Below are 17712 nucleotides of genomic sequence, written 5' to 3'. Positions count from 1 at the left end.
ATGAATGAAATAATGCACATGAAATACAAATATAACTTCCAGCATGAATCCGAATGCAAAGCCGACTCTAAAAATATCCCAAAATTACTCTAAAGATGCTAAGGCCCGGTAACGCTGCAGACCAGCACCTGAGGAATAACGGAATAAAATAATCAGAGTGTGTAATTCAAGCGGAAAACTACTGAGAACTGTGAAGGCCTGAGAAGTGTACGGTTTTAGGACTGAGCCTGTATCAGTGCAGAGACCTCAAAGTCTGACACGAGTCCATAATTACACTGGCTGTGTGAAAACTTTTGCATTCAGCCAGCTCCAAACGTTTGGACCATGACGTGTCTCGGACTGTATGTCACTTTCATTTGGAAAGTCTGTAATTACTCCACATAACTAAGACACATGTTCCACCATAGACATTACTGCAGTTTAACTGAGGCTCAAATAGAGACATGTAGAAGAAGAGCTTCAGACAGAAGGAAGTCTCTCAGTTTGAAAAATGAGCCAATTATTTAGACAGTGTCTTCATTAATTCATCGATATGCTTTTCAAATTTCAGAAATTCATCCATCATTTCTCTTCCACTTATCCGTGTGGGCGCTGGAGCCTATCCCAGCTACCACAGGGCGGGAGGCCTGGTACATCCAGGACGGGTCGCCAGTCTGTCACAGGGCCTTCAGAAATTCATCAAAAGATGAATCTCCGCCTTATAACCCAGCTGTTTGTCTTGATGTCATAATGTCAATTACAAAAAAGTTGGGGCGTTTATAAAAGTACATAAAAACAGAATGCAAGTCACAACATATCAAATGTGTAAACTGAAAAAATGAATAAAAGTTTTAATAAAAAAGATTCTGAGTGTGAAGACGGCAGCATGACTCGAATAGTCTCCCAAACATCTGGGAGCTCTCCCGTCCTCGGTGCTCATGCTCCAGATGTTCTGGGCTGCCGAAAGGTGAGGACTGGGCCGGGTGCGTTCACTCAGTTGAGTGGGTAAAGCGAACATGTTTGGGACGCGGCCCGCCTTAGGAGGCTGGAACAGGGCGTTTCCGCGCTGAAGGGGACGCGGCCCGTCTGGTTCCTGTCTCGGTCATATGTCGGGGCTCCTGGTGCTCGCAGCGGCGGTTCCACAGACAGAGTTCAGAGTTCGAGCAGCGGGTTGTCCGGGTCAGCTGAAGCCCCCCAGCAGCGGAGAGGATGCCGGCGGTGTCTAAAGGGGACGGGATGCGCGGACTGGCCGTGTTCATCTCCGACATCAGGAACTGTGAGTTTGTCTCCTTCACCCCGCAGCTAGGCACGGCTAGCCTCTGTACCGCGGGGACCTCAGGGAACACGCCCGGGTGGGGACTTCGAGCCCGGGGTCAGTTTCCCGCCCCTGCCGCCCTCGTTCTGGACACATTTACCCCGTTAAAGTGGGATAAACTCCCGCCCAGCGCTCAAGCCTCCCCGGCTAATCATCGCTAGCTGCTAGCTCGGAGCTGCTAACGTCACCGTGTCAAAGGGCGTGGGCCGCCGTGGGGAGATAAACAAACCGTCACTTTTTAACTGCGTGAGCTGCTTTATCAGGCCAACATGAGCGGCTCAGTGCCGCCTTAGCAGGTCGTAAAAGTCGGTGTGTAAAATCTCCGGTCCACCGCCTCAGTTGGCGTTAGCTGGAATTAACGTTAATCGCAAAAAGTAACGCAAAACGGTAATCTGAGTACTCGCGAAAGAGCGAGAGGAGGCGGTGCTGCTCTCCAGGGGGTTTAGAGAAAACCAGCAGCGGGTTAAATAAAAGCTTGAAATGAGAGTGTGTCCGTGTTAGTGGGCAGGTACACAGGAAAGGTGAGACGGAGGCAGGTAGACAGTTCCCGTGTTTCTGTTTGCTGATCGTGGGAACGAGTTACAGTTACAGCTACAGTAACTGAACCAGCTGCTGTGTGACGGTACGGCTCTGCGGTACCTGCATGATGACCAGTCCAGTGGTTTTTGGCCTCTTTCAGCATCCTTACACTCAGTGACGTGAGTCTGCGCTGCCGTCTGTGACAACTCTGACCCCTGACCTTGACCCTGAAACACTAAAGTCAGGTGACTTTCACCCATGTGGTCCTTATGTTGTTGTGAGGTGGTGCTGTATAAATAAAACCGCTGTTGTAGGTGACGGTGTTGCAGAACTGCACGTTAGTGTTCTGGGCCTCAGGGCTTCCTGTTGCTGCCCCGACACAAACCGTCCTGACTGATTTTATTCTGCAGCGTCCGGCTGCTGCTGCTCTGCTGGTTTTGTTCATGCTGGCGTTTCAGGGTGACTTATTCTGAATCCACCACAGCAGCTTACTGTGATTCACAGTTCAAAATAAGCCTCCTGTATTTGATAGTGCAGCTGATTCAGGCCCTCTGTGTTCGCACAGATTGTCAGTGAGTGCTCCCACATCCACTCTGCTCCCTTCACCTCTTATTATCCGGTCAATGTGAGATGTTGGCGAACGCTCATCAGGTTATAAATCACGTTCTTCACAACAAAGCACATGAAAAATGTTCCTACTGTCACAATCAGACTGTACATCAAGATGGATTTAGCTGAAAGGTAAATCTGACACAGAAGTGTCTTAAACCATCCAGCAGGGGGCGACTCCTGCAGTTGCAGAGAGAAGTCTGATTGGATGGAAGTCTGTGAGAAAAAGAGGCTCCAGCTCAGCTGATCTGAGCTCAGTAAACACTGTAATGATGGTTTATGGTCTCAGCCGCTGGTTTCGGGGCTTACTGAACAAACCGTGATGTTCGATTTGGAGGTTTTGGTCACAACAGAGCGAGAAAGGAGCAGGAAGCAGGGAGGATTAGCTCTGTGTGATCCTGCAGCGTCATCAGGTCTACGCTTCAAAAACAGGCGGCCTGAGGTTCCTGCTTCTGGAGATAATAAACTAAAGATATGTCACTGCTTTATCAGGAAGCTCTTATGTTGTAGTGTGCGATTAAACCCGGACGCCACGTTCCTCAGCGGGGGCGGGTCCTTTAAAAAAGGCAGGATGTTGTATTCATGAGTGATCGCAGCTCTGTGCATGCTGAGTAACGCTGATCTGTCTGCAGGTAAAAGTAAAGAGGCCGAGATAAAGAGGATAAACAAGGAGCTGGCAAACATCCGCTCCAAATTTAAAGGTAGGTGATGGAGAAACGAGCTCGCCGAGTCACCTGACGTGCTTCCTGTCCCGACTGCTTTGTGTTGCCCTGTGAAACCTCACTGACTCTCTCTGGTTGCTGCTGTTTCTCCTGTTGCCACCTGTTCCTCGCTGCCTATAATTAGTCTGCTGCAGAGAGGAGGCGATATGCAGGCAGGGAGTGTCCACATAGCGCCTCCTCTCCACCCGGCATTCAGGCCTTTCCACTGTGTCCACATGTCTCTGCAACTGTGCTCCTTATCCATGAAGTAGTGAGGCTGGCGTAAAACAATCTTTCTTCAGTTTTATTTGATGATGACGTTTCCAAACACCGAATTAAAGCCCAGTCATGCAAAAATAAAGATTATGTGTGTTTGATGTTGCACTGCTGCAGATCCTGAACCTCCCACTCCCCACTCTCACTGGGTTTGGATTATTTGACTAGATTTGAATCAGACAAAGTCCACCTGCTTTTCCCTCCGAGCCTCAGCTGTTTGGAATAAAATGCTGCTGTTTATCACATAGACATTAAAGTGTGTGTGTGTGTGTGTGTGTGCGTGCGTGCGTGCTTGTGTGCGTGTGTGTGCGTGCGTGCTTGTGTGTGTGTGTGCATGCAGGAGACAAGGCGTTGGATGGCTACAGTAAAAAGAAGTATGTCTGCAAGCTGCTCTTCATCTTCCTTCTGGGCCACGACATCGACTTCGGGCACATGGAGGCCGTCAACCTCCTGAGCTCCAACAAGTACACGGAGAAGCAGATCGTGAGTGTCGGAGCCGCTCGGCCGCCATGTTTCAGGGTTATCACGTGCGAGAGCGTCAGGACCGCCCCCTCACGCCGCTCTGTGGTCTCTGCTTCTGGGTTGATAAACACATTTTATGTTTGTTCCAAATGGTTTTTATTGCAGTGCCGCTCGTTTCCCTTTCGCGGCGTCCTGGTGTTTTTTTTTTTTTAACCTCTAATGAAGCAGGCAGTAATAACTGTGTAATAACAACTTTACCAACAGTGTTCTGGATGAGAGCGAAGTGAATCGGCTCAAATCATTTCAGCTCCGAGAGACTAGATTTTATTTCCAGCTGTGACTTTTAGGCTTCCGGCGATCATGAGAGAAGATAAATGATCATTGCTCTGCTTTAATTTCCTCTGCAGAGCTCTTTTAGTTTTCTCGAGTGCAGCGCGCCCTGTCCCGTCTCTAAAAGCCCACACTCGCTGTGGTCCTATCTCTGGGTCAGACAGAGCTAGCTGTCTTTGACTTGAGCTCTCCGAGCGTCTCTGAGGGTCTGTGCTGCGATTCAGAGCTGTTGGCGGGCATCCTTCCTGCTGAGTCGCTGCAGGCGCCATAGGCTATAAACTCACCGTGGAGGACCTCACCAGACTCCACTTAAAGTGTGTGTGACAGAAGAAACTACAAGAATGTAAATTTACTGCAAACGTAAATTTTTAGCTCTGTGACCCTGACGTGGGGTAGCTGTCGTTAATCAGCTTCTGATCAGTTTTATTTCATTGATCAGTTTTTTGTTTCCTTAAAGGAAACGAGTGAGCGTGTGGAGGCGGATCATTGTCACAGCACGGCGTGGAGTCCTCCAAAGCCTCAACGACTGTTCAGTTACACGAGTAATCCAGTAAAAATACTTTAAGCACGAGAGTAACATGAGTTTGATAAATGATGATGACCGTCAGGGCAGCCGATTCGAGAGTCGCTGGGCTCAGCTGATGTTTTGGTAACAGAGGCCACGCCTCCAGCTGCTCCGTGTGGGTGGTGGTGACGCTCCGGCTCTGCTGTGTGTGTTTGTAGATTTCCAGAGTCAGAGAGAGAAAGAATATCCCGTCACGTGACCTTTGCCGTGTCTCCTCCTTTCAGGGTTACCTCTTCATCTCAGTGCTGGTCAACTCCAACAGCGACCTGATCCGCCTCATCAACAACGCCATCAAAAACGACCTCGCCAGCCGCAACCCCACCTTCATGAACCTGGCCCTGCACTGCATCGCCAACGTGGGCAGCAGAGAGATGGCGGAGGCGTTCGCCTCGGAGATTCCCAGAGTCTTAGTGGCCGGGTTTGTTCTTAAACACGTTTTAGCTTCGAGCGGCTCAAAGTCCTTTAATATCAGTTTGTTTGTGTTGGTCATGAATCTGGTTCAGGGTCAGCTGTGGGCGCTCGTGAGAAATACCACGTCAATTATGTAGATTGTTGCAGCAGCGGTTTGTAAGGCACCAAATCCAACCTGACATTATCTGAGATTGACTGCTGTGGCCTGAAGCGCAGCGCCGTCACTCATTACACATTAATAAAGCCGACCTCATTACACAGTGACGATCCACGGACTGCAGGCCAGCGTGTGGGCAACAGGCCATGAAACAGATGAGCAGGCGGATGGATGAATAACCACACACGCACATCTCCATCCTTCCAGTCATTACAGACAGCTGTCTCCTCACTCGCAGCTGGAGTCAGCACTCGACCTCCGTCCAGTAAAACGAGCGGCTGTTACGGGCCGTCGGCACTTTGGTAAACGTTTCCGGAAACAACCCTTAAAAGCGACGTTATAGATGATGATTCATGTTCAGACTGAAACACACATGTTGATGTTCTGTTTGGGCCTCAGCCCACAGTCGACACTTAATCAGGGAACTAGTTATTGGAGGAGGGATACTCTGACAGGGAAGTGGGGCCAGTGTGATGCAACAGAAATCAGTTAAAAATCAAAGAACAGCAAAAAAATTGCAAACCTCATCCTTCTGGGCCAGACTTCACTGGAAGCGACGGATCAGATTTTTACTGGGAACAAGCTCGCGAGGGAACGATAAGAAAACGGCGATCGTGGTGCATCAGCGTTACTGAAATAACACGGAAGAGCTGGTGTGAACAGTCTGAGCAGACTGTAGGTTTAAAGCTGTGTAATCTGATGTAGTCTGATTACAAATGGGAGGAGCATGTGGGCGTGTCCTCGGCTGCTCGCTGCTGGTTTTCTTCCTGTTTGGTGAACTCGTGTCGCCGTTGCTTCTCTCAGGGACACGATGGACAGCGTGAAGCAGAGCGCAGCTCTGTGTCTGTTACGGCTCAACAGGACGTCGCCCGACCTCGTGCCCATGGGCGAATGGACCGCACGGGTCGTCCATCTGCTGAACGATCAGCACCTGGTGAGACTCCGCCTCCTCGTGGCGAGCTAAATACTTATATTCATCGTGAGAACGAGCTGATCGATGTGATGCCGTAGTTTAAACCCCGCCCTGAAACGCTTCGTCAGACGCTGACTCTGCCTTTCTTTATTTCAGGGCGTGGTGACGGCAGCCACCAGCCTCATCACCACTCTGGCCCAGAAGAATCCGGATGACTTTAGGACCTCCGTGTCACTGGCGGTGGCCCGGCTCAGCAGGGTGGGTGTCCGTGTGACCCTCCGCGTCGCTCGGCTCAATCATAAACCAGCGGGGACGTTAATCTCCTTCCTGTTTGTTTAGATCGTGACGTCGGCGTCCATCGACCTGCAGGACTACACGTACTACTTTGTGGCTGCCCCGTGGCTGTCCGTCAAACTGCTGCGCCTGCTGCAGTGCTACCCTCCTCCAGGTACGGCACACACGCCCGCTCCTGTTTGCTGCGCACGCGTTAGTCCACCACGAATAAGTAAAGGTTTGAGAGGCGTAACCGTGGCGACGGGGCTTGAAGCGTCTCGTTTTCTTTGCAGAGGACGCCGCGCTGAGAAGTCGTCTCACCGAGTGTTTAGAGACCATCCTCAATAAAGCCCAGGAACCTCCGAAGTCCAAGAAGGTCCAACACTCCAACGCCAAGAACGCCGTTCTGTTTGAAGCCATCGCCCTCATCATCCACCATGACAGGCAGGTCATACACGAGGCGGGCTTTGTTTATCCCCAAGTGTGGGGGAGAAAACAAAACATCCGTCAGTTTGCTTTCGCATGTGGGCGGGGCCAGTGCCTAGCACAGCTGTCATTGGGTGAGAGGCGGGAACACCTGGGCTGGCCGCCAGTCTGTCGCAGGGAGGGCGCAGAGACAGACCCATCACCTGTGATAGAGATGAAATGTAACAGGAATCAGGTTTGTGTGTAAAATGCAAATAAAATGCAAGGCATTGCCATGGAAACCAGAACAAAGAGCTCAGTAAGTACAAATTTAACTCAAACACAAAGTCAAAATTAAAGATAAGTAATAAATTAAAAGTACTAATTTAAGTTAAATGTTAAAAAACAGAATATAATGAGCTCAGTAAGTTAACATTGAAATATTTAACATTTTAAAATAGTTCAAATTTAAATGTACAAAGTAAAAATATGCAAAAAGCTCAACGTGATAAAATCAGATTAAAAACAAACAAACAGCACAAACATGAGATGATGTCAGAGGGCTGAGCGAGCAGCTGCTGTACAGATGTGCTGCAGTGTAGAGAGGGGGTTCCTGGGCCCGGCCCACATTCCTGACACGCGTAGCTCCGGCCGTCCTCGGACGTCACGCTCATCGTGTGTCTGAGCCTCACGCTTGTCCCCCGTTGTCTCCCAGCGAGCCCACCCTGTTGGTACGAGCCTGTAACCAGCTGGGCCAGTTCCTCCAGCACAGAGAAACCAACCTCCGTTACCTGGCGTTGGAGAGCATGTGCACGCTGGCCAGCTCCGAATTTTCCCACGAGGCCGTGAAGACGCACATGGAGACTGTGATCAACGCTCTGAAGGTGAGTCTCCCTCAGCTGGACCTCAGTCGTCCGTTCCTCCTGAACTTGGACAAAACTCAAAGGTTTGGTTCGGTTCAATCTTTCTTGCCAATAAGTCTGACCTTTACTTTGAAATTCACACTTGCTTCCTGGTGTGTGTCCCGTGCAGACGGAGAGAGATGTGAGTGTTCGCCAACGCGCCGTGGATCTGCTCTACGCCATGTGCGACCGCAGCAACGCCAAGCAGATCGTGGCAGAGATGCTGAGCTACCTGGAGACCGCCGACTACTCCATCAGAGAGGAGATAGTGGGTCGTGATGTCAGCACGTTTCGCCGTTCGCTTTAAGCGGGTGAGCGCTCGTCTTCAGCCTCTGGCTTCTCTTCCTCAGGTGCTCAAAGTGGCCATCCTGGCGGAGAAGTACGCCGTGGACTACACCTGGTACGTGGACACCATCCTGAACCTGATCCGCATCGCTGGGGACTACGTCAGCGAGGAGGTCTGGTACCGCGTCATCCAGATCGTCATAAACCGAGACGACGTCCAAGGTTACGCCGCCAAGACCGTGTTTGAGGTGAGCCTCGCTGCTGTCCCTGAACGCTACAGAGCTCACTGCTGTTTTAAGACTTCTGCGGTGAATCTTTGTCGAGCCGGCGCCGCTGCCAGCTTCATGCTCACGCGCGGTGTATTTGGCATGTGGTCGCACGGGGACCGACCCGGCCAATCACAGTAGCTGCAGGCTGCACTGCTGTGACGTGTAGTTATATTTGCAGGGAGCAGCGTGTCGGGATACGGCGCAGATTTAACTCGCGCTTCTTTTCCCAGCAGACGCGTTCAGAGTGGCTTCAGTCTGTGACCACGTGATCAGGTTTTATTTCGTCCGGACGTTTGGGTTTCTTTAAAGGCTCCAAACGGCTGTGCGACACACAAGTTTAACTGGCTCGATCATTGAACACTGAGGTCCTCACGGAGGAAACGAGTGGGCTTAAAGCTCTTTGATTGGTCGGTTGGATGAAGGAACCCTTCATAAACGCAGCTGTGATCCTGAATGTGTCTCCGGCCCGTGTGAGTGGTTCGTTTGTGTCTTCTACCGTCTCATGAAGTCACTTCCTCTCTGACCTGCAGGCGCTGCAAGCCCCCGCCTGCCACGAGAACCTGGTGAAGGTGGGCGGGTACATCCTGGGGGAGTTCGGTAACCTGATTGCTGGCGACTCGCGCTCCAGGTACAAACCACACCCACAGCTGATCATCACAGTCCAGGGGATGTTTGTCTGGTCTCGTTGTTATTTGAGATTTTTATTATAAAGAATAATAAATAGTTTTTGAGCTCTTCTCTCATTCTGGGCGATTTTGTGACAGAATAGGAAAAATGTGCCTGCAGACTTTAGGAAACGTGTCATTTGTCAGTAAAGCTGATGCGTCGCTGCTGAAGCTGACGGGACCGCTCGCAGGTTTCACCGCGACTCTGTCTCCTCTTCCTCAGCCCTCTGGTCCAGTTCAATCTCCTTCACTCCAAGTTCCACCTGTGCTCTGTGCCGACTCGGGCGCTGCTGCTGTCGGCGTACATCAAGTTCATCAACTTGTTTCCAGAAGTGAAAGCCACCATCCAGGACGTCCTGCGCTCCGACAGCCAGCTGCGCAACGCAGACGTGGAGCTTCAGCAGAGAGCCGTCGAGTACCTGAGGCTCAGCTGCATCGCCAGCACCGACATCCTGGTGCGTTAACCCCCGCAGCTATAAGACCCGCCGACGTGGCGACATCTGCCGTGAACTAGCACTGATGCTAACTGACTTCCTGTTTCTCTGCACAGGCCACCGTCCTGGAGGAAATGCCGCCGTTCCCGGAGAGGGAGTCTTCCATTCTGGCCAAGCTGAAGAAGAAGAAAGGACCCGGAAAACTGCCAGACATGGACGATAGTCGCCGCAGTGTCAACGGCAGCACGGAGCACAGCGAGAACAGCGACACCACGAACAAGGTAACCACAGATGCAGAGCTGTGATTGGCTGCTGTGAAATCTGCCCATACCTGTTTAAAAGCCTGCAGCAGGTCGCTATTCCAGTCTGCGTGCACAGGCTGCCTTTAGCAGCTCGTCCTTCATCTTCAAACTCTCTGTCCATCTTCTTCTTCACTGTTGGATGACCTTCTCCCTACTGACAGGCCCCGCCCCTCCTCCTCTGATAGGAACATGGTGCTGTCAGCCTGACTTGGTAAACAGTAGCTGCACTGATGAGCGCGCTGCTCGATCAGCTGTGAATCGATTCATTGGTGAAAGCAGATTCAATCCTGGCAGGAGGGTGTAGTTCACACCTCCACCTGTTCTCACTTTGTTTGCTGGTATCTGTCTTCCAGAGCTCCACCCACTCTTTTACGGATGTCCTGAATCTAAACTCCGCCCCCTCATCAGGAGCCAATCTGCTCATCGACGTGTTTTCCGAGAGCTCCGCCCCCCCTGCAGGCACAGAGGTATCGGAGGAGAACTTCCCCAGGTGAGGTTCAGCTGCAGTGACCTGCACTGATGTCTCTGTGAGTCTGTCTCGCCTCAGCGATGCTGCAGCTCGTTCAGGTTTGCAGCGTTGGTTCATGCACAGCTGTCTGAAGGCTGACCACTGCTGCAGCTTTGCAAACAGCCATGAACTTTGACCTTTCTCATGCTAACTGAGGCCTGTAGAGACCGAGACTGAGCTCTTGGGTTTACCGTGTGACCTCAGGGTGACCGTGTGTCGATGGAGGTGCTCACGCCGCTCTCACAGCGCTGCAGAGTCGTCCACGAGGATGCCCGTGTAACGTGACATAAAAGTGTCGTGTTGTGAGTGTTGTGTGAAGCAGGCAGGTTGCACGTGACCTCGGCTGTGTGTGTGAAGCTGTGTCACGCCTGCTGTTTGCACACCTTGAACCAGACGGTGTGAAACTCTCAACATTCAAACTGCCGCAGGTTTCTTTGCAGTGCCTGACAGGAGGTTAGCCTCTGACATCACCGAATGCCGTGTTTACCTCTGTACGCCGTCGTTCCTCGTTGTTAGTGATGCGAGTCATTCCAGTGGCCGCTCTGAGATCTGCACAAGATGAAGTGAATGAACAGATCGCTAAACTCTGAGCTGTGGGCGTGGCCGAGCTTTACCGCCGTGCTCTGCCTCACGATGATGTCTCTTCTTCACACAGACGTTTCCTTTGTGTAACTGTCGTCACGTTTTCCTTCTTCCAGGTTTGTTTGTAAGAACAACGGCGTGATCTACGAGAACCAGCTGTTACAGATCGGGCTGAAGTCTGAGTACCGGCAGAACCTCGGTGAGCAGCCGCTCGTTAAATCGAGGTGTAAAAAGCACAACCTCCTCCTGCCAGACTCAGACTAAAATCTCGTTATCTTTGTTTTTTCTGTGAAGCTTTGTTATTATTGCTGCCTGACTTTGACGGTCACCCTCGCAGGTCGCATGTACGTGTTCTACGGAAACAAGACGTCCACCCAGTTCCTCAGCTTCTCCTCCTCAGTGAGCAGCAGCGACGCGCTCAAGTCTCATATCCTTTCATGACAAACCTCGTAATTCTGCTTCAGCACAGCGAACCGGAGCACGAGGAGCTCCCACTTCAGCTCTGCACGACCCAGAAAACCACTCGGGGGCCGAGGCGGCGCTGGAGAGGGTTGGGAAACTTTAACATCATGACCCCGGTGGCGAGTACAGCCGAGCAGAGGCGACGAGACCCTCTTTAAATATTTATATTCTGTTTTCTACAGAAATGCATCCGATTCTTTAGCATCTCTGTGTCTGTGGGCGTGGTGTCCTGTGACGACCGCGCCCCCCCTGAAACAAGTTCAGAAAAACAAACGTCGGCTACCAAAGTGCAGGAAAATCCAATCAGAGCACATTTCAAATGCTGTGACATCACAATATCTCCAGAGCGATCAAAGACGTCCCGGTGGGTGAAACTGACTGTGAGATACCCGCTGAACTTCCTGTTCCATCAGCTGTGGAAGCTGATGCATGTTTACTACCAGTCCTCTGTTTGTACTGTGTGTCTGTGCACTCACATCATCACGGCCGAGAGTAACAGGGAGCAGGTTAATAATTACAAAAGCATGAAGCTGACCTCTGAGTGGAGCAGACTGAAACACCAGAGCAGACGAGTTGGACGTCACGCGCTCGCACGTTAAATCTTTGGTGTTAGCGTTTGTGTCGGGGGCCTGAACTGTTAACGTCCTGCGTTTAAAAAGAATAAAATCCAGCTGCAAGTTTGAGTTTGGTCACAGACGTGTGCACACAGTAGTACACTACTGAGTGTACTACTGTGTGCACACAGTAGTGCACACAGTAGTACACTCAGTAGTGCACTACTGAGTGTACTACTGTGTGCACACAGTAGTGCACTACTGAGTGTACTACTGTGTGCACACAGTAGTACACTCAGTAGTGCACTCAGTAGTACACTCAGTAGTGCACTCAGTAGTGCACTCAGTAGTGCACTCAGTAGTACACTCAGTAGTGCACTCAGTAGTACACTCAGTAGTGCACTCAGTAGTGCACTCAGTAGTGCACACAGTAGTACACTCAGTAGTGCACTACTGAGTGTACTACTGTGTGCACACAGTAGTGCACTCAGTAGTGCACTCAGTAGTGCACTACTGAGTGTACTACTGTGTGCACACAGTAGTGCACTCAGTAGTACACTCAGTAGTGCACTCAGTAGTGCACTCAGTAGTGCACTCAGTAGTGCACACAGTAGTACACTCAGTAGTGCACTCAGTAGTACACTCAGTAGTCGGAGAATAACCCCGTGAGTATCAGGAAGGCTCACTCAGAGGAGTTTGTGTCTCTGATGACGTGGACCTCTGTGACCTTCAGTAAAGTCCTTAACGGTCGCGTCCACAGCTGAACGTTCACTCGAAGGCGGTCGACCCCGTGATAGAGGGCGGAGCTCAGATGCAGCAGATCCTGAACATCGAGTGTGTGTCAGACTTCAGCGACGCGCCGGTGCTCAACATCCAGTTCAGGTGTGTGTCTGTGTGCGTGCGTGCACAGGTATTAACATCTTCATGGGGACCAAAAATTGGTAGTTTACTATACTTGTGGGGACAAACAGCCCTCGTGGAGACCAAAATCCGGGTCCCAGGAGTTTGAAGGCATTTTTGAGACTCAAAATGTGGTTTTAGTGTCAGGGTCACAGTTAGGTTCTGTTTAGGGTCAGGGTCAGGCATTCATTTTTGATGGGTAGGGTGGGGGCTAGGGAAAGCATTATGTCAATGAGATGTCCCCACAAGGATATAAATACACACGTGTGTGTTTGTGTGCTCACTTCTGACTGCGTGTGTGTGCGTGTGTGCTCGCGTTCAGGTATGGTGGGGCCCTGCAGAACATCGCTGTGAAGCTCCCCGTGATGCTCAACAAGTTCTTCCAGCCCACAGAGATGATGTCGCAGGACTTCTTCCAGCGCTGGAAGCAGCTCGGAGCGTAAGCGCAGCTTTCACTGATCAATACGCCGATCGATGGTCGATCGCTGCTGTGACTGAAAACACTTCAGCCTCTGAATTCGAGCGCTGACACCAAACATTTGTTCTGTTTTACGTCTGATCGATCTGAGAGAGCTCGAGTGTGTTTCTGTGAGGAGCTTTCAGGATTGGATAACGGGTCGGGGTTCAAACGGGTCACGTAGTAATCGAGGACTCGTTTCCTGAAGTTTTCTTCTGTTTGTCCGCAGTCCTCAGCAGGAGGTCCAGAAAATCTTCAAAGCCAAACACCCGATGGACACCGAGGTCGCCAAGGCCAAGGTAAAAAAACACAAATCACTTTGGCTGTAAACAAGTTTCTGTTCAGTTTTCTTTCCGCAGCTAGAATCACAGCAGCCGCCCCCTCAGGCTGCTGCATGTCGTCAGGTGCCGTAAGATAACGAGCTGTTTGTGCTCAGGTGTCTGAAGTCTACTGACACCTAGTGGTCAGATGTTACACGCTGGAGTTTTGATGAGGATAAACTCCTCCTCTGACCCTCGGTTCAGGTGTGAGCCACCTGAGTCATGCAGATGAGCCACAGAGTTACACAGTAATATAGCTGTATTATAGCAGTAATCAGATTACAGCATACGCTCTTCAGCCTGTGGAGATCAGACAAACGTGATCAGGAATTTGCTGCACAAACATCAAAGTTGAGTTCACTCGAGGTCGGCACAGCAGAGTGAGGCTGCGGCGTGCCGACCGCGAGACTCGCGGGCGTGCAGAGACGCTGACCGAAGCGTCCACGTTTATTCCCACGGTGTGAATATGAAAATGTATTTTTCTCCAGATTTTAGGTTTCGGCGTCGCTCTGCTGGACGGCGTCGATCCCAATCCTGCGAACTTTGTCGGAGCGGGAGTCGTTCACACGAAGACCACTCAGGTGGGCTGCCTGCTCAGACTGGAGCCCAACATGCAGGCTCAGGTAAACACACACACACACACACTCTCTGTGTGCAACCCTCACCTGTGTGTAACTCTGAGTGCTTCCTGTGCAGATGTACCGCCTCACGCTCCGGACCAGCAGGGACTCGGTGTCTCAGAGACTCTGCGAGCTGCTCTCAGAGCAGTTTTAGACTCGCCGCCTCTCACACCTCAGCTCCTGTACAGTGTAAAGTCTTTTTTATTTTTCTTGCTTTACATCTGAATGAATCCAAATGTATTTTTGCACACAGCTTTACTAATCACACTGCTTTAATCGTCCCTCACTGTGAGCGCCTCGCTGCAGGTCCTGACTCTGCCGCCGGAGTCTTTCCCTTTAGAGAACAATCCCACCAATCGCACGCCTTCAAACCAGAATCGCTCGATCAGAGGTCGGCGTCGTTTACCTCGGGAGGAAAAGCCGCAGCTTTTCTGTCTTTGGTGTAACAACGACTTGCTTGGGCCGGTTCTGCTTTTGCACATAAATTTTACACGATAATTCAGCAAAGACAAAAAGTCCTCGTAGAACACTAGCTAGGATCTTCTTATTGTGCTGGAGGTCATGAGGTCGTAGGAGCGCGTCTGTTCTTCTTGTGCACCTCTGAACCGGTTGGCTCGATTTCAGACACCAAACGGGAATGCTGCTCCTCCAGCCACGGATCCAAGCTTCCCGTTTGGAGCGGGACTTCCAGGGAGCGATCTAGGAATCTGCAGCCGGTGCAGAGGTGAACAAGGAGACGTCTTTGTAGGTTTGAAGGGGACGCGGCCTAAAAGTCATGAGTTAAAGGTGGCCTTTGACCTCGCCTCGTTCTTACCTCCAGACGGTCGAGTCTGTGAACGTTTGTTACTGAGAACATAAAGGCCTTACAAAGAGCCTCAATCACTGCCTCACACACTACGTTTGCCTTAAAGCACCGCTGCACTCTTCACATTTCTGTCGCTGATGTTTGCTGAATCTCCTGCGTTTGTGTGACGTGTCCTCATCCTGATCTGCGACGGCACACGTGACGAGTACAGAGCGAGCGTCCACGCGTGGGCTTCAGCCTCACAGAAAAAAAACGCCGTTTATGCCTCACGCGGCGCCGTCACCGTTTCGGCTTCAGGTTAACGAAAAAGTCTCCATCGTTTTAAAGGAGACCGTCAGACGCCTCAGCTGTAGTGCCTTCAAGGTGAACTCTGTTCAGCCTCTTACACCTGTGCCTTCATCAGCTGCTGACCCCGCAGCTCGCCCCCTGCTGTCAGCACACAGTGAGCGGTACTCTGATTACTGAAGCTCAGCTTTGTCTCTGCTGACACATCAGCCTTTGTGCTAAACATTAGAGATGTTGGAGGAACATCCTGTACGCAGCAGGAAGCAGCTTGTTGAGCCAGCAGGTGAAGCCTGGCCTCTCCCGGCTGGTTTGAGGGCTGCAGTTTGGCACACGTGAGTTTGAGCTTTTAGGAGGCGATGAAACGATGTCTGAGCGTTGGTCGGCCCAGCAGGAAGCTCTCAGGGTTCTTCCTCGTTACTGCCCATAGAGAAGTGAATGCCACGGGCTCAGTCGTCACGGCTTCACCTCAGAGCGAGGAAACTTTAAGGTCTGACCTCACGTTGTGGTTTCGAGCTCTCGCCGTCGTAGCTGGACGTCCTCTGTTTCTGTCCTGAAGCTAATCTGGAGATGAAGTTTTGCGACCCGTTGAAGCTCCGTGTGGCGGCTCAGGCCGAAGCAGCCGCTCGTCACGTTTCCTGAACTTTACGTCTTTAAAATCCGTCGTCGCTCCTGACGGACGCTCGCGCTCAGTCACGTGTGCCTCGCTGAAGGATCGCACGCCATCGAAGCAGAAGAAACGGCTGCTGATGTCACTGTGATGTCATTTCAACATCCAAATGTGTTTTTACAAATAAACATATTTTACAAACTAATAACCTGAAATCTGCTGTTTTTATTCAAAAAGGGAAAAAAAGCCTCCTGGTAACTCGATCTCGCTTCACTTTAAATAAAAATAATAAAATGTTTTCAAACCTTCAAAAGTGTTTTTAGAAATGAAGCTAAAACTTCGCAGCACTCATATAATTTCCTCAGATTTGTACATGAATATCTGATTTATTTTTCTTACCATGAAAATGAATTTTCTTTCTTAAATTCTACGCTAATAAAAAACTTCACAAAACAACAGACGAATAGTGAATGATGTGTAGAGTTTCTCAATAATGTGAAAATAAAGCATGTTTTAAACATTTTTGTTAGTTTTTCTTAAACCACAACATGTCTTTACACAATGATTTATATGAAACCAGCCGTGCAATACATGGTTTAGGACTTCAAACAGTAACTTCTGTTGACAGCAAATACATTTTTCTCCACGACAGGAACGCCATCCTCCTTCCTCCTTTGAGTTAAACGTAATGCTGTTAGGTTATACACTTATAACACAGTTTTCATAAGGTACCTGCATACCAACAATATTAGATTTAGTCTGGATGACAGAGACAAATCACAACAGTCGCCTCAAGGTGCTTTATACTGTAAGGTAGACCCTACAATAATACATACAGAGAAAACCCAACAATCATATGACCCCCTATGAGCAGCACTTTGGCGACAGTGGGAAGGAAAAACTCCCTTTTAACAGGAAGAAACCTCCAGCAGAACCAGGCTCAGGGAGGGGCGGGGCCATCTGCTGCGACCGGTTGGGGTGAGAGAAGGAAGACAGGATAAAGACATGCTGTGGAAGAGAGACAGATTAATAACAAGCATGAATCAGTGCAGAGAGGTCTGTTAACACGTAGTGAGTGAAGAAGAAACACCCGGTGCATCATGGGAATCCCCCAGCAGCCTACATCTAAAGGAGGATTCGGGGTCACCTGATCCAGCCCAAACTATACTTTAACGTCTTCCAGTGTTTCTTCAGTGTTGACCAGTCCCATACAGAGTGAAGAAGCCTTTTTCTCCTGAAAGTCTCCAACATGAGTCTGGAATGTCTCGGATTCCAGACTCTCTGGACTCTGGCTGTTTGTGAGATTTCAAACGAGCCTTTGTTTCTTGTATGTTTTCCAGAATATCCAGTCTCCATGCCTCCAACTGATCAATGGTGGGGTTTTTCTTACGGAGTGTGAGATTGGATAGTGGTGTTGAAGGCATATGTTTAGATCAAATCAAGTGTCTTAACTGTAGTTTTTTAAAAATATCTTTTTAGTGTTGTTATAAGTTTGACAACGTTGATTAAATGTTAGAAAGCTGCCATTTAGATAAAGACCTATCCTCCTCACGCTCCTCTCAAACCATATTTTAAAGCCACCACCCGATCTTCCTGCTGACGTCCAAACTGTATTTGTCCATACTGGGGAAAGCCAAGAGATACAGGGTATACCAATATGGGGGTGGGCTTTATACCACCTGTCACTAGTGGGGTTTTTGTTTGTTTTAAACATTTTGGACATTAACATTTTAACATTGATCGGTGATATGGGCATATTATCCATTGCTCAAGTGTTTCTTTGACTTACTTCAATAAAAGGTCATAGTTTGTCAGTTGGTTTAACATCTGTGGTTGGATA

General features: G+C 50.0%; 1 protein-coding gene across 2 annotated transcripts; it reads left to right on the top strand.

The window, feature by feature from the left end:
* The first annotated feature begins 915 nt into the window (after window positions 1–915).
* LOC146393061 (AP-2 complex subunit alpha-2) lies at window positions 916–16080 on the top strand. 2 transcript variants are annotated; one of them, XM_084925692.1, is made up of 22 exons: window positions 916–1255; window positions 3055–3123; window positions 3740–3882; window positions 4981–5174; window positions 6129–6258; window positions 6394–6495; window positions 6577–6685; window positions 6804–6954; window positions 7631–7799; window positions 7948–8085; window positions 8168–8350; window positions 8902–8999; window positions 9260–9491; window positions 9587–9751; window positions 10126–10262; window positions 10979–11061; window positions 11200–11290; window positions 12638–12760; window positions 13101–13217; window positions 13465–13534; window positions 14044–14178; window positions 14252–16080. In XM_084925692.1, exons 1-22 carry the CDS (start codon window positions 1189–1191, stop codon window positions 14327–14329), a joined length of 2784 nt encoding a protein of 927 aa, XP_084781818.1. In that variant the 5' UTR covers window positions 916–1188; the 3' UTR covers window positions 14330–16080. The 2 variants fall into 2 exon arrangements, with proteins under 2 accessions (XP_084781818.1, XP_084781826.1); XM_084925700.1 differs by lacking the exon at window positions 3055–3123 and having other exon boundaries at window positions 917–1255.
* Window positions 16081–17712: the final 1632 nt, after the last annotated feature.

This window comes from Perissodus microlepis, chromosome 1, assembly GCF_051167445.1.
Source record: "Perissodus microlepis isolate ML-2025 ecotype Zambia chromosome 1, ASM5116744v1, whole genome shotgun sequence".
NCBI classification, from domain to species: Eukaryota; Metazoa; Chordata; class Actinopteri; order Cichliformes; family Cichlidae; genus Perissodus; species Perissodus microlepis.
This window is presented reverse-complemented; position numbering and strand designations above follow the sequence as displayed.